The following is a 23,806-nucleotide window of genomic DNA, read 5'->3' as shown; positions in this document are numbered from 1 at the left end:
CACTGGGACAAGGCCCAGGATACTCCGTACTTCCCCTCCACCTTTCCAAAAATCTCTGTGGAGGAAGAGAAAGACGTGCTCTTTGAGAGAGCTGTACTGCATGCACTGCTCCGAAAGCCACTGCAAGTGCCACAAGTGTGGTCATGCTAATGCACTGGCAGCTGACTGTGTGGACAACAGTGTTTTCATTGCTGCACTCTGATTGGTGCTGTAACTGCCAGTGCAGACATGGCCTTTGTTTTAGTTTTCACCAAAAAGATTAGCAATGAGATGACTAACCTCAGTGTAAATGGGGTAGGATCTGTAGCTAGCACCGGGAAACAAGTTAAGAATTATGTAGACAAGCTAGATGTCTTCATGTCAGCAGGACCTGATGAAATCCATCCTAGAATATTTAAGCAACTGGCTGAAGAGATCTGAGTCATTTTCCATTATCACTGAGAATTTATGGAGTATGGAAGAGACTGCAGAGCACTGGAAAAAAGCAACTATAATACTCGCCTATAAAAAAAGGGAATAAGAACAACTCAGAGAATTCTAAACCAGTCATCTTAACTTCAAGGCCAAAAAAGATAATGGAGTCAATAGTAAAAAAACTAATTTGTATACACCTAGAGGATAAGAAGATAATACGTAACAGTCAACATAGATTTGTCAGGAACAAATCACATTAAAACAACCTAATACCCTCAGGCATGTAGCTGTGCAGTTTAAAACTCAGTCCATGTATCTCTCTGCTCTGCAGAGATGGGGAAGCTTCCTGCAATCTCCCTGCCCAATCCTCAGCTCCTAGTGGCCAGAAACAACTTGCCCATTGGAACTGACCCAAGCCAATCTCTCAGCTCCTATTGGCTGGAAACAACCAGCCAATAAGAGCTGAGAGATTGACCTGGAGGATGGGGCAAGTCTCTTCCCCCTCCCAGAGCTGAGAGCCACATGAGGTTTGCAGCTTGCAGTTTTAAGTGAGTTTGGGCTGCAGCAGGCAGAGAGCCCAGCCCATTTGGGGGTGCTGCAGGGCTGCTGGCTTAGGTGAGCACCTCCCAGCCAGAGCCTGCCTCTGGTATCCCAGCCCCTCCTACATCCCAACTTCCTCCCTAGCTCGCTATCCAAACGCACTGCACCACCTTGCCCTGGGTCACAACTCCCTCCCAGACCCTGTAGCCTCTCCTACACCGCTCCCCCAGGCCAGAATCCTCTCCTGCACCCAAACGCCCTCCCAGATCCTGCACCCCAATCTCTTGCCCCAAGTCACCACCCACACCCTCTGTAGTCTGCACCCCCTTTTCCCCTTCTGCCAGGTCATAGCTCCCTCCCAGACTTTGCACCCTCTCCTAGTGCCCCTCTCCCAAGCCAGAATCCTCTCCCTGACACTACACCCCTAACCCAGGTCACAACTCCCTTTTTTCCCCAAACTTCCTTACTGACCTCACACCATCTCCTGCACCCCAATCCCTTACCCCGTATGCCCTTCTGTGGCCCACAGAAAAGTGCAGCCCTTGACCACTTTCCAAAATCTTGGAGTGGCTCTCCAAATTATTGCCCACCCTGGCCTACATCAAGGGTGGGCAATAATTTTTATGGGGGAGGGTACTCCAAAAGTTTGGAAAATGGTCAAAGGCTACACTATTTCATGATATTGATGGAGGAGGTGCAGGGTCTGAAATGGAGCAGGAAGGTGCAGGAGGGAGCTTGGGGTAAGGAAAAGTGGCAAGGAGTCCTGTGGCACCTTATAGACTAACCGAAGTGTTGGAGCATAAGCTATCATGGGCAAAGACCCACTTCGTCGGATGCATGTGGGATAAGGAAGGGAGTATGAGTGAAGGAGGCAGTTGTGACCTAGGATACTGGGCTGGGGTTTAGGGGGTTGGATTGTGACCTAAGGCAGGGAATTGGGGTACAGAAGGGATGCACGGGTTTGGGTTGTGAGCTAGGGCAGGAGGGGACTGTGATCTAGGGCAGGGAATTGGAGTGCCAGATCTGGGAGGGGTTATGGGTGTAGGAGGGGGGCAGAGGATTTGGATATATGGAGTAGGGGGGCAGGAATGGGAGACAGAGGGTTGGGGAAGGGAAAGTTTGGGGTGGCAGAGACAGGCTCTGGCCAGGAGACTTACCAGCCAGCAGCCCATTCCTGAATTAACCTCCCTGCCTGCCCCATCCCCACACAGGCTGAAGCCATGTGCTCTGTGAATAACTACTAGCCCCTTGTTCTTCGTGGCTGGCTGTTATGGAAACAGGCAGCTCCCATTGGTCAATTTCTGACCAGAGGCCAGCCAATGGGAGTGTACTGGGGGTGGGAGCAGCTCCTAAAGCCTTCTCCCCTCCCCTCTGGGCTCAGTTTTTAAAGTGAAACCGCCCCGCAACTGCATTTCTTAGTGGTGTGCGGGTGGAGTAAGGCAAGTTGGGAGCCTTCCTGGGGCTCTCCGTAACATCCGCGGGCTGGATCTGGTGGCTTGGTGGGCCAGATGCAGCCCACAGGCTGTATTTTGTCCAGGCCTGGTCTAGATGAATCTACTATAAGGTGGGTGCACACTTGTTTGAAAAACTATATATGGGAAGTAGTTATCTATGGTTCACAGCCAAGCTGGAAAGGTATATTAAATCAGATTAGTCCTGGGTCTGGATTTATTCAATAGCTTCACAAATGTTTTGGATAATGGCTAACAAATACACTTTAAAAGTCTGCAGATGATACCAAGATGGGAAGGATTATAAGCACCCTGAAGGACAGTAATAGAATTCAAAATGATCTGAAATAAAATGGTCTGAAATAAAGAGAATGAAATTCAATAAGGACAAATGCAAAGTATTACACATAGGAAGGAATAATCAGTTGCATAAATACCAAATGGGAAGTTACTGCGTAGGAAGGAGTACTGCAGAAAAGGGTCAGAGGTTATAATGGATCACAATCTAAATACGAGTCAATAGTGTAATACTATTCTCAAACAATGAAAATACCATTCTGGGATGTATTAGTAGGAATTTTGTAAGCAAGACACAAAAAGTAATTCTTCCACTCTTCCAACACTAATAAGATCTCAACTGCAGTGGTGCGTCCAATTCTGGACACCACCCTTCAGGGAAGATGTGAGCAAACTGGAAAAAAAGTTCAGAAGAGAACAACAAAAATGGTTAAAAGTCTAAAAAATATGACCTGCGAGAAAAATCAGGAGGGGGGGGGGGGGGAAATGTGTTTGTTTAGTCTGGAGAAGCGAAGACTGAGCAGGGGGACATGAAATATATAAAAGGCTGATATAAATAGGAGGGTGATAAATTGTTCTTATCCACTGAGGACAGGACAAGAAGCAATAGGCTTAAATTGTAGCAAGGGAGATTTAGGTTGGACATAAGAAAAACTTCCTAACTGTCAGGGTAATTAAGAACTGGAAAAATTAACTAGGTAGGTTGTGAAAGCTCTGTTAGGGGAGGTTTTTAAGAACAGTTTAGATAAACACTTGTCAGGGATGGTCTAGATAATACTTAGTCTTGCCTCAGTACAGGACTGGTTCCATAAGCAACCATACAACCTATTCTTAGATATTTGCTATCACAAAGAATGTTGTTATTTGAACAAGGATATTATTGAAACAGAAGCATGCTGGACCACATTCCATAGGAAACACAAATAAACAAATGAGAACAACCAAAGTTTCCCAGGTGGAAACGAAAAGACTTTTTTTATTTTTAAGATTCAAATAAACTGTTACAAAAATGGAAAACGAAAAATAAACATGCTATAAAAATATCTGATGCAATCAAAGAATTATTGACAAGAGATGGAAGTGACCTGGTGAGTCATGTACTCCAGTCGCAGTTGTGGTAAGTTCATCCCCAATGTTTTAGTTCTCAGTGCTTTGTGCTACCTAGAGTCCATTCCTGCAGTCCTGTTCAGAGAAAACTCCCAACATTTTTACAGTGCACTTTGTTTTAGTTCAGGTCTGCAGGATTTGGCCCCCAGTCTTGTGCTGACAGCTTGGAGACACCACTGTCTGCAAACATCTGAGTGCTTTATACTTATTTGTTTTATTTATTTAGATTTCTATTAAGATATTAAACATGCCCTTGTTTGACACAGATTAGAACATAACTAATCAGACTAAAAAGAACAGCTAATCCACTAGCAGTCCCTTGACAAAACTGCTCTGCTCCACAAATCTTTGCCCCCTTCCGAAAGATGGAGTAAATTTATTGTCTTTTACAGCACGCTCCAAATGTCAACAAGGGCTAGTGTATTTCAGATCAGGGTCAGGCATCAGGTTCCCAAGCCATTCAAGAGTATTTGATTTCTCCCACTGATTCATCGTCTTTTGGCTTCAACAAAATGACAGACTACAGGTTGAAATCTGCAGTCTATAAATAATAACTGAGTCGTTTTGCCAGCCAACATAATCCTGCATCAGCGGTGCATATAAGACTTACTCGTACAGTTGGGCTGGCACTTTGGATGCTTGTGAAACACTATGTACAACGTGGGCATTTGTCAGACTTCAGTGATATATTGGCTTTGTGCAGTCTCTCTGCACAGGGATGAATTTCACACCAAATGTTTTACAAGCTTTCCAGGAACTGGAATTGACAATGTAAAAGCCCAAAGTAAATGTCCCTAGACAGGGCTGCCAACATGGAAGACAGTAGGGGGTAAGGAGGACAGCTGGCCTGGGATCTGGCAATTTAAAAGGGCCCAGGACTCCTCGCCGCTGCCACCACTATTGCAGCAGCAGCAGCAGCGGCCGGAATCCTAGGCCCTTTAAATCACTGTCAGAGTCCTACATGGCACAATCCAGGCAGCCCTGTCTCTAGATTAGACCAGCTTTCAAATGAGGACCACAATGTAACAAGGACTAGAGAAGGGAAGACCTATCTATTGGCCACCCACAAAGGTGCCCAACATTTCCCTTGCTGGGCAGTGGAATGCTCACTAATACCAAAGGGAATTTTCTGTGTGGCTAGAGAGCACTGGAGAGCCCGGAATACGAAGAACCTCTGTTATGCAGCTTATGGGGCGGCATTGCAACACTATGACCAAGCCTCAATACAAATGAAACTACTATTTTGTTATTACACACGAGACACAGTAGTGAATTTCATATCCAGAGTACAAGCATGGCAGTGGCAAGTGACTGCCCTCCAAACCTTACCTCATCTCGATTTCAGGACAGAATCTGTACATGTATATATGGCCATAGAGCTTCAGCTCATCTGCAAATTCCAGCGCCAGTTCTTTATGGATTTCGGGTGGGAAATAACGCAGGGCATTCTGCAAAGCCAGCTGTCAAAGAAAAGAGCAAAGATAAATGAGGACGACTAGGTGGGTGATTATCATAACAACATGAGCTTTAGCCGATATAATGGGAAGCCTGCCCAGACTGAAAGAAAAGAATAAGAATCTAAGAAATGAAAAAACAAAAGCATTTATGATGTTATTGCTTCATCCTAATGCTTGCACAAACAGAAAACACTCTAGTCTCCACCAACCACAGCAGCACAGAGAGGGGAGGACAGCAAAGGAGCCAGCTGATAATAACCAGGCATTAGGGTTCTATGATGGCATCCGACTACACTCAGCCAGAAAGGCAGTGATGTAGGAAACAGCTCTGCTGTCTCTAAGCAAGTGAAGATTCCCTGAGGCCAGGGAAGCCTTAACTGTGGAGATACAACCAGTTTACAACCTCTTTGCACTGCTGGAATGGCACAAATGGGCTAGACTGGGAAAGACAATCAGCTTCTCTAAGATGTTGAATAAGAGAACCCAACAACAGAGATGTATAAAGATTTCTCTGCATAAAGATAAATTTCACTCTGAGTATACTCATAGCTGGATATCTACACTTGATAGTGGATTCTTGTAGGATATCTCCTATTAAAAGTAACCTTGTGAAATCCTCATAATGAAATATAAATTCAAGATTTTTCACATTTCTTACAAACTGGAAAATGGACTGACTTTCATAGAAAACCTTGCTAAGGAATGCACGTTATTGCGGCAAAACTAAGGTCAATTTCAACTAAAATGGGCAGATTTTTGAACAAAAATGAGAAAAAATAAGACTGTTTTCAGGAAAGGAAAACAAAAATATGCAAAACATGCAGAATGTTAAAAATGGAAAATGAATTGCTTGAATGAATAAAGTCATTTTGTACAACATTTAAATAAATAAATCTAATGTACTTGTGCGAGAGAAATCATACAAAATGCTGCATATTTGATGTAAAATTTGAAATGCCCAAATAATCACAGGTGAGTGGTAATTTAGGCAAATCACACACACACACTTCTTGATGCTCATCAGCTATTTATCACTGTTCCATCACTCAGAAAGTCAACCTATGAATTGATAAGGTTAACTGAAGCTATATTTTTGTCAAGTTATTTTATTTTACAGTTGTTCAACATAGCCTGAAAAAACAGGCATTGCAGGAAGTGGTTTTGGTCATGTGGTGAGTACCTAGTGTTCCTTCTTGTAAGTCAGAACTAAACCAATTCTCTATTATGCTAGGGGGAACTGTGCAGCCAAAGTAGCCATTGTTCAGACATGACAACCGTGAGGCCCTGGCCTGTGGTGGGTGCGTAGCTCTTATGACACTTTCCATTAGAGTAGGATTTTCACCCGTGACAGAGGCAGATTCACATTACATGATGCTTGCTTATGAGTCTTCTTGCCTACATTTCAGTTGCATTAGTATTCATAACACTTTGCAATCCAAGCCTTTGCGTACTGTATTGCTATGCGTTATTATGTATTTGCTACAATTTTCTTCAGCGGTAGAAGTAATTTCATATTACACTTATTTTTGCACATAGAATTAAATTCTGCAGGCTGTGCTAAGATGCTGTATTCCCTCTGCCTGCAGAAATGTTGCCGATACTTTGCGAAGTACATTGATATCCTTTGAGATGAAAGGTGATACACATATGCTATTATCTTTGTATAACATTTGTTAAATCATGTAACCAATATGTATTCCACATTCTGCCTTAGTAGAGCCATAATGAGGACAATAACTTTAAAATCTTTAAACGGCTAATTACACACAAAGGTCACAAAAAATATTTCCTACTTGAATTATGAATGGAAGCACTATGCAAACTGCTTTCCGGTCAAGATAGTCTCAAATCACATTTAACTTAATAGTTTCATATGGGTGATTTGAAGGGACTGGAGATACAGTTTATTTTATGATTTGGTGAGTTCACAAGTACTTACAATGTGGGAGAGACTTTGGTTTTGGGGAGGGGGAAATACATATGCCCTTGCAGCACCCTCTGGTGGCTGCATGAGGGAGCCATGGATGCAGATAATTTATAAAGAATGCAAATTGGAGTAGTGCAGTATGGGAATCATGGCACCTAGAACAGAGGACAGTAAAACCCATGGACTCGATTGAACCTTATTATTCTCAGTATAGTCATTATTCTAGAGTGAGAAGACACTTCAGCAAAAGCCCTTAAAAGCCATACAAAACCCAAGCCTTGGCCTAGTAACAAATCTCTAGTGGACTTCAGTGGACTATGGGCTTAGAACAGTGGTTCTCAAACTTTGGCTCACTCCGCTCAAGGCAGAACTTACCGTGGACCACCAGCCAACCACCCATGATGACAAAATGTCTGAAGGAGGGGCGGGGATGTGGGGTCTGGCTTGGAAGTTGGGTGTAGAAGCAGGGTGGCAGTGGGGAGTCTGGGAGGGAGGGTGCAGGAGAGGGCTGAGAGTGCGGGGCCTTAGTGGGAGGAGGGCGAATGAGCAGAATGAGGTGCGGGGTCTGGGCATGAGGGGAATAGGGAGCGCTCCATGTCTCCTGTTGCTCCCGGGCACTGCCCACCACTGCTCTTATTGGCCATGATTCTGGCCAATGGGAGCAGTGAGAAAAGCTTCCAGGTGAGCATTTTCCTGTGCTGCCATTCCCCCAGCCAGGGAGAGAAGAAGCAGCAATGCACAGAATCACTCTCTTTCCCCTTGAGCCAGATCCAGACTGTGAGGCTTGGGCCCCCTCCCCTCCCCTTCAGTGGGAACTGGCGCTCCAACCTTGTGGGGAGGGGGGCATGGGTCTGGAGCACCAGCCTAGGCTCCCCGCTGCAGGGGTGGGGGCAGTTCTGAGCCTGTGACCCACCTGCAAGACAGTTGCGGACCACTTGGTCCATGGACTAATGTACCTGGCATTGGTGTGCTTACTTTTGAGCACATAAGGTCAGATCATCATGGAGGGTGACAGAAATATGACCATTTACATCAGTTGAGAGTCAATAAAATCCAGAGGCTGCAATTCACCATTTTATCAACAGCGTGAAAAGAAAAAAAATCCATTCACTGGATGTAGAAAATGCAAATTATTTGTTTTAAATTTGACCATCCCTTCAGCAGCTTGATAAGCAGCTGTTTTTCAAGAGCATGTTACTAACTAACACGAAAATCCTAGCAATACCTAATATATGATAAGGCTGTTTTTTGTTAGCGGACATATCCAGTGCAACAAGTCATAAGTACAGTGACTTGGGGCTGGAGAATTTCAAATAAGAGGATAAATTTTGTCACACACACTTTTAAAAACAAAATACAATTATTTGGCATACAATTACAGGCAGTCCCCGGCTTACGTACAAGATAGGGACTGTAGGTTTGTTCTTAAGTTGAATTTGTATGTAAGTCGGAACTGGTACATATTGTAGCTCTAGCCAAACATTTCGCCAGAGCTCAGTTTTATTCTCCCACACCTCACTTCCCTCAGTCCTTTATTCTCAAGCTGAGGTGTCTGCTGAGAAAAGCCACTCCGCGTCTCCCTGGTCTGTTGGGGGGGGCACTAGCTTCGCGTCTCCCTGGTCTGCTGGGGGGAAGCAGCTAGTGCGGGGTTGCCTCACCCCGTTTGTAAGTAGGGATCCGATATAAGTCGGATTTATTTAACCCGGGGACTGCCTATATGTGTAGGGTAGGGGAAAATGTGTAACAAGGAAAATATTGCTACATTTGTTGACTATCAAGTGCTGGAGGAATGAAAATGTTATTTTCTAACCTGGCCAAAGTCATCAATGTTAATTATTTGTATCTTGCATTATTTGTAGTATAATAGGATTGTTAGGGATATTTTTACCTAATCTACAAATACAGTTCAACAAATACATGAAAGAACTGAGCAAATGGTGCAAATACTTTTTTGTGAATAACTGTTTGGATTTTTTTTGCTGAGTTTATGTACTTTTTCTGTTCCCTTTTCAAGTGGAGTGGATGCTCCACTGCTGCTATATCAAATAGCTCCTCACCAGGGCCATTCTAAGTTATTCCTCCTCAGTGCCTCCTGGGGCTCTAAATCAAGATAGCATGTTGACATTAGGGGAGCCTGCCTCAGAGTAATTTGGAGGTTTCCCTGTAGTATGGATGTTCTATTTCAAAATAAGCTATTCCGGAAGATATCTTCTGGAATAGCTGTTTCCGAAATAAACTTGCAGTGTAGACGTACCCTTGTTTAATCTGGTCACCTAAGTACAATATACAAACCTGACACTTGGTTCTTAGATATTCTTGGTAGATTATAACTAATATTTTGCTCTCATCTTGGAGCGCTTTACTAGCAGTTCATTTTTCTTGCTCAATAGAGTTCACACAGTCCACTGTGTTCTAGGCAGAGCATGCCCTTTCCGTTGAAGTCAACAGGAGTCGGATACATCTTTGTTATGAGAATGTTTTGAGAAACTAAGAATATTAGAATCTTTTTAGTGGCTGTTCTTTCCTCCTTTCTAAAAGCCAGTATCTGGGACAGGATTTATCTGACTGGCCTCAGGTTTACCCTCATAATAGCACTATGAATACTGTCCACTGGAGGATCTCAAAGCACTTTACACACATAAAGATGAAGCCTTACAACCGCCTTGGGAGGAAAGTCAGTATTATTGTTCCTATTTTACTGATGAGAAACTGAAGTCCAGAGAAGTAACACCCAAAATCACATTCATTTTTTGGTTCCTTGTTCTGTTCTTTAACAATGAGATTATCTTTTCCTTCCTCCCATTTATCTTCTTGTATTTGGTGATTCTAAGGCATTTGTAGTGGGATTATCCTTTGAAAAGTGATTGTAATCATGGAATTATGTGTTTTATGTGTTATCTCTCAACAGCACCCAGTACTTCTCAGTTTAGAAGTAAATGTGAATCTTTCTGACTGGCCATTGCTGTAAACTGCACATCAGTTCTGAAAATCCAGCTGGTACATTTTGGCTAAGATTTTCAAAAGCAGAAGCCTAGATTTACGTTGTTCGTTCCATATGTTGTTTCTAACTCAGTGGCCTGATTGTCTAACTCAGTGGCCTGATTAAGCAATAGCTCCCAGTTATAGCTCTCTCAGGGTATGTCTACACTACAGCGCTAATTCGAACTAACTTAGTTCGAATTAGTTAATTCGAACTAATCTAATTCGAACTAACGCATCTAGAACTAAAAACTAGTTCGAATTAGCGTTTTGCTAATTCGAACTAGCGCGTCCACATTAAGTGGACCCTGAAGCGGGGTTAAGGATGGCCGGAAGCAGTGCTGGCAGGGCATCAGAGGAGGACTTAGAGTGTGGAGATGCTGTCTCAGGCTAGCCGAGGGCTGTGCTTAAAGGATCCCGACCCCCACCCCGGACAGACAGTTCTCAGGGGTGCCCCACTTGCAAAGCAGTCCTGGCTTGGAGTGCCCTGAGTGCCCACACTGGGCACATCACAGCACTCAGCCATCAGCTCGTGGAATGAGGAGTACAGCTAGTTCGGATTAGGAAGTCTAATCCGAACTAGCTACTCCGTGCCGCGTGTAGCCGCGCGGCACGGGTTCGAACTGCCGGCATTTAAAAATGGCGCCGGCCGGCTTTATGCAAATGAAGCCCGGGAAATTCAAATCCTGGGCTTCATTTGCAAGTGCGGTATGCCTACATTACCCTTCTAGTTCGAATTAGGAGGGTAGTGTAGACATACCCTATGAAAGTTAGTTCGAACTAACGTCCGTTAGTTCGAACTAACTTTGTAGTGTAGACATACCCTCAGAGAGCTGTTGAGGACTCAGCAATTTTGTAAAAGAGTCCACTTTAGGCTCTTATTTTTGAAAATCCAGACCCATGCCTATTGCAACATAACAATTTACTAAAGATCCTCCAATCAAAACGTTGTTGATGATGACGACGTGTGAGGCAGTGTGGAATCCAGTGTGCTCTTCTCTAGTTTCAGCAATTCAATCACAGAAAGTTAAAAAAACTAGGTTTTGTCAGTGATATAGACAGATGTGACTCAAAGGGCCACAGGGCCATAGGTTGAGTAAGAAAGTGACTTTTCATATAGCCATGTTGCTGACTCTCTGACTCTAATGTTGTTGGGTATATTGTCTCCTCTGCATGCATATGCATGATCAGCATCAGCTGTATTAGCACTTACAAGAGCACTGACTGTGCCCTGCACTCTTGTTCTGTAAAGAAGAAACATTGAACGTGACACTTCAGGGGCATTCTGTTTGCAGACTGTTTAGCTTGACTGATGGAAGCTGAAGAACAGAAAGTTTGAGCTTTCAGACTGTTTCAAGCCCTAGGCCATTGAAGTGGAAGCAAGAGAGATCAGACAACGTATACGCAAAACAGGTCTTTGGAAAGGGTTCGGTTTATCCCAAAGAGATTAAACATTGTATGGTAGGGTTACCTGGAGAGCTTGTCAGTAAACCCCAAGGCACATGGATTTTTCTTAATCTCACTTAAAGGCTTTATATTACAACCAGAAACAGAGGCACAAGAAAACAAAACATTGCAATGGCTTAGAATTATTATTGCAAATACAGTAAAACTTAGACGAAAGGAATATAAACGTACTCAGCAAGTGTAAATCAGCAGAGCTCCATTGACTCCATGCCACCTGAGGTGCTACACTGCTTTTATCCTTTGCTCATTAGTTTGTTTTATTAGAAAATAAATGTATCATTGTATATAAAGAAAAATCTTCAGGTAGTCTCAGCATTACACATCCCTGGTAAAGACTGGACTCCCGTCTCAAGATTTTGAAACCACCTTGGAGAAAGATTGTATTTCTTAAGCAAGGAAGGCATTTGGGCTTTCTGGTCACAAATAAAAACCAGCTGAGACTCTGAACCTGTTAGGAATTTAAAGGTGGAGGACTAAAAGCTTAATCAATCAGAAAAGAAGCTTTTAAATCTTTAACAGGCCAATAAAAAAATCCACAATCAGCATGACCTTTTATTAACTGCTACTGATAAGAAGGGAAGATAATAAGGAGGATGCTGGAAACAAGACTGGGACTAAACCAATTTCCACTGGGTTGGTTCACAGAAAACACTTGACCCGAGGAAACAATGTGGATAATAAAAGTATTTTCCTCTTTGCAAAGTTATGCGTAGGGGCAGGAAACTGTACTAGTTTCCATTTATAGAATACCTGCCTTGTCATTTTATAGGAGAAAAAGGGTGAGGATCTCTCCTTGCTAGAGAGGGTGTTTGGCCTGCCAACGTGAGTATCTGTAGTCCATAGAGATCCTTGAACATCTATGGAGATCCTGTACCTCTGCACAGCTGCTCCACTGATCTCTCCTCCTGCTGGTAGCATGAGTCCTTCCAGAGCCATGCAATTGTTAACCCGCATGGCTGCAATTTAATAACCAAGGAGAGCATTCCTCAGCAACTAACATTGCTCAACACAGTACTAATTCCTAACTGGATCTCTCATGGCTGTTCCCTTCTTGTTCCAAATACTCCTGGAGTCTCAATCTATGGGGTTTTCATAGAGTCTCAAAGACTGGGGGGAAAATCAGCACAGAGAAATGGGTTTCCCCAAGTACACAGCTCCACCCCAGCTGCTTTTAAACTACTTTGGTTCCTCCTTGCTTGTAGAAATGGACAGAAAGAATCTAACCACAAGTGCCAATTGACCACTCACATACGCAGGTATAGTACCAAAGAAGTCTATGGAGTTGTGCCTACTTCCATCAGTTGTGACGGTGTCCCTGTGTGTCTAGTATGGGGGAGGGGAAAGGAGCTGGTTACAATGTTAGATTATTGTTGCTATTATTCTCTGAAGAAACATGTCCATTCACAGCATCAAGGAACCCTCCTGCTCCCTTGAACATGCAAAACTCTTGCTGACTTGTGTTTTAATGTAACCTCTTCGTTGTTAAAATTGTAAAAATCTCTAATAAGAATTGAGCCTAATCAATTACGTAACAGTGCAAGCTACCTAGTCAAACAAGGAGAGAGAGAGAGAGTTGCACAGTTGAGAACAAATCATTAACCCAAACCCTTGAAGTCTGTGCCTTTGCAGAGAGCACCATTTCTGATTAGCTTTTAAATATATTTTCGCCTGTAACATCTTAAAATGCAAAACCAAAAAGGAACATATGTGGATGGTTTGATCTTCTGTACTTTGTGTTGATCAATTTTGTGGGTGAAGCTGCATACACGTACACTAAGAATTTTTTAAATAGGGGAGATACTCATAAAATGCCTTGTGAAAAGTCTCCTCGTCATTGGTGACCAAATCCTGTATGCAAACTTCCCCCACACTGCCTCACCAATGTATCTCAAGCTTTTCTCTGGGGAGAAGCAATGAGGTGAAAAACAGATGAGTCTCCCTGGCTTTGCCTGTTATCTGTCAGCTCCGTGACAATAAAGCAACTATTAAAACTTATTTAATTGCCTTGTACTTTGGACCCCAGTCCATGTGGAGCCGTTAAGGCAGAAGCACTGTTGCTTTGGATGGTGAGTATCTGGTGGGAGGGGAAGTTTGGTCCACAGAGCCCATGTTACCTTTTCTTCCTGAGCGGTGAGGTTGGGGATTCTCACAGGTGCATGAGGAACTCCTTTCTTTTGCCCTCTGTTTTCAGGCAAGGGATGTAGTGGAAGTCCCCCACAAATTTCCTTCAGGCTAGTCATGTTTGCTGGAGAAATAGGGGATGAAGATAAGGCTGGTTCAAAGAGAATGAGAAAGGGAGAGGGAGGCCTGTGAACACCTGGGATGTTGAACAGCTTACTCTCTGGCTTTTGCAAACATGCCTCTCAAGTTCTGAGGACAGACACCATGGGTGACACACCTACTCACACTGTGCAATCCCATTGGTTCTTCCCACCTCCCTCTAGTAATGAATCATTTACTGTCCTGCTGTTTATTCTCTGGAATTTTTGTTAGGGGTTTGGTGTTTTTTTCAGCTGCTTGGCTAATGCTTTGGGATACCTTTGGCCCAATTCTACATTCTTTGCACATGTACACCCCAAAGTCACATCACCTTCAAAGCAAAGTAAGGCAGATGGACTTCAAAAATAAATTTGCCCAAGTAGCGATTCCATAATTTGTACCTTTACCCTTCTTTAATCACCTAAGTGAATATTGGGAGCCTTCTCTTTGACATCTATGGATAGTACCGTGCATTACTCCTGACCAGGTAGTTCCCTTTCTGTTAATAACTGTTACCATTATAAAGATGTCATCCCAAATAGATTCTTGTCAGTTCACATTCCTGAATTTAAAACAGAATTAAACTGAAAATAGATCAATCTATTCACCATTACTGCTCTTTTTGCTGGGCTACATATTAACAATCGGAAGAAAATAAAAGCTCTGTCTTCTACCTGGCTTTTAGACACTGTGATCAACAACAACCCGAGTGCCTAAGGATCTTCCTAGTCAAACATCACAATAACATTTCCATAAGTGCAACAAGAACAAACACTGTTTGTTTGCACTATGCACAATGGCCTCCTATTACTGTCACATGGAGCTTGATCATATGACATGTTGCACATCATCTGCTCCCACTGAAGCCTGCAAGGTTGAGCCCTAGGATGTGGTTTATAATAGGTGGCTGGAGTATGTTGCATAATTATTACGCAACATTCTAGTGGTTTTAAAAAGAAGAAGCAAAGGAAGAAAAAAGTTCTAATTTTCTCCTTATTTTAAAAGCATCTATTTAATTTTCCTTTTTTTTAAAAAAGAAGCTTGCTAAAAGAAAAGGAAAAAGTGAGGAGTAAAATCCACAAAAATATATATATAACCTTCTCTCTCTCCCAGACAAATTACTCCCTTCCTTAGGTTTCCCTGCAAATATTTAGAGGAGTTGCCTTTTTCATGTTAAAATTCCCATTGGGCCCACTTCTGTCTCATGACTGCAGTTCATCTCCAGAGTAACTCCCAGAAGCCAGGGGAGTAACAGGGACATAAGGTAGGGTTAAGAAAGGCAAGCATCAAGCCCACATTAGTCACTAGAAAAAAGGCAGGGCTGTGTTTGCAGGACTGGGCCCTTAAGCAAGGAATTCTATGCTCCTAACAACTTACACCTGTGCCAAGTCCCCCATGAAGACAAACCAGTCCAGCTCTAAAGCTAGTGCTGGGTACTGCTTGTGTGGCTCTGCTTACAAGATCAGGGCTACTCTGGGGTAGGTTCTTTGGGGGGCAGGGACTGACTCATTTGTGGTACAAGGCAGGGCACAGACACAAATGCCTGTTCTTATCTTAACACATCTTGCCTCGCCATCCAGTGGGTTGGCAGGTTTGATTAACCCATCAGCCATTTGGCTTTGAAATCCCCTCTCCCCTCTGAGCTCACTGCTCCCTCCCGCTTTCTTTGGAGGCTGCTTCCTCCCTGTTGCAGCAAGCTCATGTCATTATCCCTGCTGCATGATAGAGGGCGCTGCAGAGGCCAGTGCCGAGCAGCTGGTGGGAGGCGGCCCAGCCCCACGCGCCGGGTATTTAATTTAAAGGCACAGGAGCAAAGCTGGGACGCGCCGGAGTTGAAAGTGACAAGCCTGCACCCACCTCTCCCCCACGCCCAGCCTGGCTCCCGGAGGAGGCAGATGTGGCTGGCAAACAAATAACACGTGCCGCTGAAGCAAGGAGCAACAACCGCAAGGCCAGCCGGGGGGTGGAAGCGACCCCCGCCGCCGCTAAAAAACATATAAAGAACAGGAAGATGCCGTGTGATAATAATCCCCTTTGCATCCAGACAGACCGGAGCGCAGAAGTTAGGACGGAGGGATTTGCTAGAAGCTGAAGGGAGACCGGGGGGAAACTTGAAGCTAGTTCAATAGCACGAAGGGGCGAAAATCCCCAACCCCAGTCCAGATAGGGAAAGGGAGCATCTCTCGCCCCCTTTTCTTCTGCAAGGCATAAGAGATCCCCCATCTGAATCCCCAGCTCCCCTAAACCAAACGCTACCCCTCTCCCCACCAGGACCCTAATGTGTCATAATTTCCAGGAACAAATCCAGTTCCAGTAGGCAGAGAAGAACTGTAAAAGGGCGCAATCGACTCTGTGCGCACTGACACGAGTGGTGGTTTCATTATTATCCTTTGACCACCAGTCTCTGAAGCTGGACCCTTGAGAGTAAGAGCAAGGACGGCTGGGGGGGGGGGGGGGGGGGCGGAAGGGTTTTCCTATCATCTCTAAGAGAGTAAAGCAAACTTGGTTCTTCCAATGACACTCTGCCTCAGGGAGCAAAGGGACGAGCGCACTGTCTAGGACAATATTCATAACAAAGCAGGGTTTAATGGTGCATGGCCCCTAATTGCACCCCCATTAGCAGCAGAGGGGGGCGTAGGGAGGGGATCATGGGGGCGGGGGACCCAAGAAGCAAGGACCGCAAATGAAAGTGAAAGATTTAAATAGCAAGTAAATAACGGCATGTGATCAGATCTGACCGAGAGCTGAGCTTTGCTTTGCTTCCTCAGTGATGGTTTGTCTGGGGGCTGTGTCAGAGATGTAAATTTCACCTACCTTCTGGATGCAAAGGGGTAATTTCTATGCATTCATGTATCTATCTGGAAGCAATGTAGGGAACACACACAGAAGCCATCTGAGACCTGGAAAGCTATCTGGATTTAAAATAAAACAAGAAGAATGAGACACCAGCCAGGATCCCTGCCCTGAGAGGAAGGTGAAGAAAGGGAGGAAGGAAGAAAGAAAGCAACCATGCACATACCAAACCTGTAGATTTATGAAATTCTTTTTGCTCCACTAAGGACAGATATTTCTCCCCTTACAGACATGCAGCATAAAGGCATCATGCTGATTGTGTTCTTGGAATACATTGTTTCTGGTCATGGTGAAGCAGGTAAGCAAATTAATCAATTAGTATTATCAGTCATGGGACAGTTAAATAAAAAAACAATAAATAAAAGAGTTAGGGGGTGGAAGTAGGGAAAGCAGATTTTTCTTTTTTTTTTCTTTCTTTGTATGGCACTGCTGAAAAGATCTGAACTATGATAAGATTAGTTTTATTTTAAAAATATTTAAAAGACAGAGCCATTCTGTCAAGGAAGTATTATTGTTATTGTACAAGGATAGACCATTCACTCAAGATTCTTCTTACTTTGATCAGGATTTGAGGGGCAAGGCTAAATTAATATGGTTAATGTTAGAAAGTCAGTAGGACTGGGACCAATGTGTAGCAGCTGGACATTTCTCATATTTGATTAAACTGCACTGGTATTTACATAGGATTCTAAAAATATCTTGATTATGATAAAGAATGGCTCCCCTGAGGGCATGGAAGCTGGGCATTGGAGTGGAAGAACAGCTTTTCCTGCCATGGTTTAATACATCTTTAAGGCTGAAAGGATAATAAAAAACAGGATGAACTATGATGATCAGGTCAGAGAAATATGAAAACAGTATTGATAAAACAGGAGATGAGCCCCTGGGCTGATTTATGTGTCGTTTTCATCAGGGAATTGACTTATGATCTCTCTTCAGAGAAGGCTACAGACTGGTTTAAATTACACTTGCAAGTCCAGAGTATTGCGCTGATAAAATCACTTTCCATACAGTGTCTTGAGGAATAATTACATTTTGTGTTTTCCGTTTTTCTCCATTAAAATCAGGTGCAGACAAATTTGCTTCAGCACAGGTTATTCTTTGACTAGAATATATCTTACAACATGATTAGGCATTACATTTCCATAACTGCAAATACATGTTCATGAGGTGAAAAAACTGAAATATTGAATACTGAATACTAAACAGAGAAAATACCTAAACCGAGAAATGTTCTCCCTCAGCTCTCAGAGGATTAGCTTCAATCAGATCAGTCCCCAATATTATAGGGAAAGGTTATAGGGAAGTGTACAATATCTCTCATCATGTATTTAATACCTCCATCCCCTTAGTCTCTCACCTCAGGCAATCGCTAGTTTCCCTGCCTGAAACTATCCCAGCAGCACACATGTGGGGAGGCGTGCAGAAAGTTTACAGAACTGTCACTTGTCAAGCTATTGGCGCTACTTGGGGAACACCTAGTTAAAAACAAGTTGGGGGGAAATCTATCATAAATGCAGCTGAAATGTGCCTTGTGAAAGATTTGCAAAACCCAGTGGGAGATTTTAATGAGACACAGCATGAAGCAGATCACTCAGAAAGTCTAAAAATGTTTTCTTTTTTTTCTGTATTGACTTGCACACACAGGGTAAGGGTGTGGGACCTGTCAAGGTTAAAGACAAAACAGGTCTAGTGCTACTCTGAAGGCTGACGATTAAGCAATCAATCTGAAGAGCCGTGACATTTTTAAAAGACTCTAGCCTGTTTATTCTAATATTTGAGCAAAATACTGCAAAATAAACTCCCCTCCCAGCCCTGGAGTTGGTTCTTCCTGGTCAGGACTGAAACATCCTGATGGGGGATACATGTATGTAGGATGCTTGCCCTCTCCTACTGCCTGGCCCCTTAACATTATGAAAGGCAACTGGTAGGGTAAAAAAACAAGTGTGGAACTGAGGGTGTGGGCAGGCTCTTCTATTTGGAAATGTTCCTGTTCTCTCTTTCCTTAATTAGACTCAGGGTCTTATTCCCTTTGCACAGGGCCATTGCAGCACCCCTGAAAAGTGTCCTGATTTGGGGGTCAGCTTGAAGGGCTGATAGCAGCTCAGGACCTCCATCTACCAGCATTCTGCCCTCCCTCCAGAAAGTGTGTGGGTTTTCACCACTGTACTCCTAGTGGCAGCTCTCCAAAAGGGGGCGTGGGTTGGCTAAAAATGGCCATTTCTAGCACACAGCTTAAAATCAGGCATGTGCTTTTTTGAAACAAAATTGATGAGGGAGAGTTAGCTGCCTGACTTACCTGCCAAGCAGTGCAGATTTTTTCTTACTCTGCTTTAGCTAATGGGCACTAGTGGTAGAGTGACCATATTTGCTAAATATGGGGCACCCCCTGATAAACTTTCTTATATTCAAGCAACCTCAATAGCAGTCAACTAGGACTATGCAGTACAAATGTTCATATTTAGAGTGAGTTGACTGAACCCCTGATAACTGTGTAGTTGGATTCTTTCTGGTGGCTGGCAAGCAGGGATATGGTCAGCAGTAGAACTCACCAGCACTGATGTGGGAAGACAGAAAATATGGGACAATTTGCCCGATATTGAGAAAAGATGAGGACACCTGCAGGAGGGCATAAATACAAGACTGTCCATTTAAAATCAGAATGTCTGATCATCTTAACTAGTGGCCTAACTTAGAGGAGCTTAGTTTCCTTGGGATCTGTGGGTAACCAGCACCGCTGAAAACCAGGCCAGAGGTGTTCAATATAACTGAGACTGTAGGAGAGATTTAGACATGCAGAATGGAATTGGTCAAGCCAGGATTTGGCCAGGACATTGGGTCTAAGACTCTAATATGCTGCCACATGCTATGTGATCTTTAACCTCCAGGTGGTGTGCCAAAGTCCTGAGGTGGAATAGAGACAGTTTAGTCTCTATGGCTCATTCAGTCCTTGGCCTTTCAAAAGGCGGGAGTGAGAGGGACTGTTAGTACCAGTTGGGAGAGAGAGAGGTTTTTGTGATGTGAATATCTAGCCACTGGTAAATGGACTGAGTCCCACCAAACTCATTTCACAGTGGCCTTTGACCATCCAACAAATGCTAAAATGTTTTGGTTGCTACCAATGTGAAGCTAAATGACTCTATAGCTCATTAATTAACCCTGGTGACATCAGTCTCCCGCCCAAAGCTAGCTTTAAAAATATGTATTTACAATTTTTCAGCTATTAAGAAGATGGGTAAATAGAGTAAAAAAAATGAAACACATGCACACGTGCGCAAACACACAAAATGTGAAACATACTTATTAACGCAGCAGTAGTGAAACTCCAGCTATCATACAATAGGCCGGGACAATCCCAGATTTTTAAGGCATAAAAAATATGGATCCGAACTTTGCAGTATGAACACATTGGAGACATTTAAAACACTGTGTTGTGGTACTCTAGGTGGTCAAGAAATAAAGGACCAGTTCCAAATCCCACTGAAATGAATGGGCACGCTTTCCATTCCTTACAATGAGCTTTAGATCAGACTCCAAATGAGTGGCCTGGTGCTGTTTCTTCTGTTCAGGCCTCTAGAGAGGGTGAAAAATGCACTTTTTAATATTTAATATGGCTTCAGTTAACATGTGTCAGGCTCTGATGCCTAATGGGAATTTGAAGTTAGCCCTCGCTGCCTGAATGGTTGTCCAACCTGTCCTTTCAGCCATGTGACCCATCTCAAATTGAACTGCTCACTAATCATCAGACAGAAGCTGTCATTTGCCAGCCGCCCAACACCAAACTGCTGCCTCACTGCATGGTATTAGGCATCAATCAATCAATCAATCAACCAATCAATAAGTGAGCGAGCAAGCAAGCTAGCTGGGTAGCTAAATGGCTTATTTGGCCACACCGTCCATCATGGGTGCCAGAGTTATTCAGCCTTAGTAATAGACAGACCCTGTGCACTGTTCTGATGGGTTAGCATCTTATCAATTATTCAGTGAGCCCCTCCTGGCTTTCAGAGGAAGTTGCTGGCTGCTTGGCGGCTGTTTCCCTTCTTCAGCAGTGCCCTGGCTTCTCTGACTCCAACATTTCATGTCACAGGCATGAACCAATTGAGCGATGCATTATCAGGAGGCCAAGGAAGCTCCTGGGATTGATTTCTTTAAATGAAAAGCTCTTAATCGACTGCAGGATGTTTTTCCTTGCCCTCAACCAACCTTTCTCCCCCAGCTCATGTGCAGTTTGTTCTCTCCTTTTTCCTAATGACATAGCAGTTTAGACAGGAACTGTATATTGATGTTGTTGCATTACTGAACAGATAAAATTCCATGTCATTGCTGATCTGAAGGGCAACTGTGCTCTTCCTCACGATCCATATTCCAAATATGTCTTGTCACAAAAAACCAATTCTACAAGCCAAACACACAGAGAGGTGTTAGAATTATAATTCATCCATAAATTCAATTCTCACACTGATAGAAATGTAGCCGTGTTAGTCTGGGGTAGCTGAAGCAAAATGCAGGACAATGTAGCACTTTAAAGACTAACAAGATGGTTTATAGATGATGAGCTTTCGTGGGCCAGACCCACTTCCTCAGATCAGATCAGATCTGAGGAAGTGGGTCTGGCCCACGAAAGCTCATCATCTATAAACCATCTTTTTGTCTTTAAAGTGCTACATTGTCCTGCATTTTGCTTCAATTCTCACACTGATAGTCTCCTCAGTTGAGATGAGGGATGGCTGGGACATTATCAACCTAATATTCAATGAAGGTGCCAACAGCTCTTTGTCTGTGTAGATTCTTGCGTTAGTACCCTTCTGATCTAATTGCTATTCTATGATCCTTATCTGCTTCTTTTAACTATCCAATCTTTAGGTGCTTATAGGTTACCAATTCTGCCTACTTGTTTTTCCTTTTGATATTTCCATGTCCTCTGCTCCTTGTTTCCCTCCCCCTTCCTTTTTTCCCCTTCCTCCCTCTTCCTTCTCCCCTATCTATTTTGGGTCTGCACATCCTGAACTCAAAACTCCGTTCATCTGAAGAAGTGGGCTGTGCCCACGGAAGCTCATGATACCATCTACATGTTTTGTTAGTTTATAAAGTGCTACCAGACCATTTGTTGTTTTTTAAGTTTATCCATTAAACACAGTTAGAACATTCAGTAGTAGACTGATAGCCCACTAACAGGACCTAAAAGAAACAGCAGCTTCCTGTTCAAAACTTGTTTCTCGTCTTTTGCTCTCACTCATTCTTGTCTCCATGATTTCTTCCATCATGTTTTGTATACTTAGAATTCTCTCACTCCCTTTCCCAAGGTAGCAAATGATTTGTGTCTTCCTTCAAATCTTTGCTGTAGTAGGGTCTGTGAAGGCTTTCCATGAAGAGAGACATATGTCCGCACAACTTTATAGATTGACCTTCTTCAAGCCATAGGGTGTATTACACATCTCAGTGGTATCTTAAGGCTTAGCTATGTGCTTGTGAGGCTGCTCAGGAGAGATTCCAGCACCACCCAGCTGATTAGCAGAACACCCACATTTAGTTTGTGTTTCTACTGGTGGTGCACATTCACACATGCCAGGACGCCCTTGCTGCCTCATGCAGGGGTCTGAACTCAGATAAACTACAGACAAACTTTCAGGTTAAGTTTCTGAACCTTCTGCTGTTCTGTCATAACCAGAGAATGCATAAATGCAGTTCAAAGTGACAAGCTGATAGCCTGAGAGCAAATATATCAAAACTATGGCAGACCAGTCAGAGCTGTTGTTAGCCTACCAAGAAATCTACTCATAGATGGGATTCCGCTGTATTCATTGGGGAAGAAGAGTGTGTTCAAAACCCCAAAGGGTACGCAAAATTGTCAACTGTGCAAAGTAAAGCAATTAAAATAAAAATTGTGGTGGAAGACAATGTTCCCTCTAATCTTTTCCATTCATGTGCAGAATTGGCACCGAGGCATGTGCGAACGTGTACCACCAGTGGAAACAAAACCATCTAGCACTGGGCTCTCTGCTGATCAGCTGGGTGATATTTGAATCTCTCCTGAGCAGGTGCACAAGCACACAACTTACAGGGAACTCTAGTGAACGCCTAAAATTGCAGGATCCTCCATTTCCACAATATTGCAAATTAAGTGAGGTCTTACTTACGGGATGAGTCAGTGCAGACAAGCTGCTGCAGCATGCCTGAGTGATGAGTCCCTGGGGGCAGCACTGGAGGGGTATATCATGGGACCAATTAAAGTTTGGGGGGAGTGCCCAGGGTGAGTCATGGTTGCTGAGAGAGCAGCCCTGGTCTGACAGCTGGTCTGACTCATAAGCAGTGCTCTGGCCAGTAATCCTTGGACACAGGGACTTGTGAGCTGTATCCAGAGATTGACACACAAGGCCTGAGCCAGAGACCTCCCAGCCAGGTGGCAGTAGGAGAGTTGTTTACCCTGCCAGGAGCTAGCAGCCAGCCTGGCTGAAGCATCTCCAGCCAATGGCAGAAAGTAACCAGAACATTCTCTCATCACAGGGCAAGCAGAGCCAACACAAGGGGTTAGCAACTCAACTACAGCACTTTAACCGGTTTGGGACAAGGACAAAGAGGGCTGGAGCTTGACAGAACCACCAGAGTTATCTAGATGCAAACCCTGGGAGATACCATAGCCAACCAAGATTGTAGTCCCAATCTTCTTAAAATCCATTCTAGGATGCAACCTTCTCATGCTTTGCACATCTGGATAGTCACTGTCATTCAACTAAATAAACTAAAATTAGGTTACATCATTTGCCCAAAATCTCCAGATTTCTGGACCCCCAACCTTAACAAGTATGACATCTAAAAATGAAAATTGATAGTAAAATGAAATGAGCCACATCTCTCTGTTTTGCAAAGAGAGGCAAGTGAATGTCAGGGCATAAAGGACAAATTACAAGGGGAGGTACTGTGTAGAAACCCTTTATACAGAAATATTTAAAATCAATACAAGTCTTCCCCTTAAGCCTCGCTGGATTTGAGGTAATTTCCCTTAGTCTATTAGGGTACGTCTACACAGCAGCATTATCATAGTGCGTGTCTACACT

At 43.5% G+C, this 23,806-nt stretch overlaps 2 protein-coding genes across 2 annotated transcripts in view; one reads left to right on the top strand and one right to left on the bottom strand.

Annotated features, from left to right (window-relative positions):
- UROC1 (urocanate hydratase 1) overlaps nt 1–14,005 on the bottom strand; it is a 76,689-nt gene extending 62,684 nt beyond the window's left edge. Inside the window, exons 1-2 of the mRNA XM_006131264.4 lie at nt 13,754–14,005; nt 5,139–5,269 (exon numbers count right to left, since the gene is read on the bottom strand). Coding sequence (XP_006131326.1) covers nt 5,139–5,269; nt 13,754–13,879 — 257 coding nt within the window. The 5' untranslated portion in view covers nt 13,880–14,005. The remainder of the gene's footprint in view (nt 1–5,138; nt 5,270–13,753) is intronic.
- A 1,616-nt stretch (nt 14,006–15,621) lies between these two features.
- LOC102461575 (netrin-4-like) overlaps nt 15,622–23,806 on the top strand; it is a 68,971-nt gene continuing 60,786 nt past the window's right edge. The window contains exons 1-2 of the mRNA XM_075938773.1: nt 15,622–16,322; nt 16,981–17,049. Coding sequence (XP_075794888.1) covers nt 16,983–17,049 — 67 coding nt within the window. The 5' untranslated portion in view covers nt 15,622–16,322; nt 16,981–16,982. The remainder of the gene's footprint in view (nt 16,323–16,980; nt 17,050–23,806) is intronic.

Source organism: Pelodiscus sinensis, chromosome 11 (genome assembly GCF_049634645.1).
Source record: "Pelodiscus sinensis isolate JC-2024 chromosome 11, ASM4963464v1, whole genome shotgun sequence".
NCBI classification, from domain to species: Eukaryota; Metazoa; Chordata; order Testudines; family Trionychidae; genus Pelodiscus; species Pelodiscus sinensis.
This window is presented reverse-complemented; position numbering and strand designations above follow the sequence as displayed.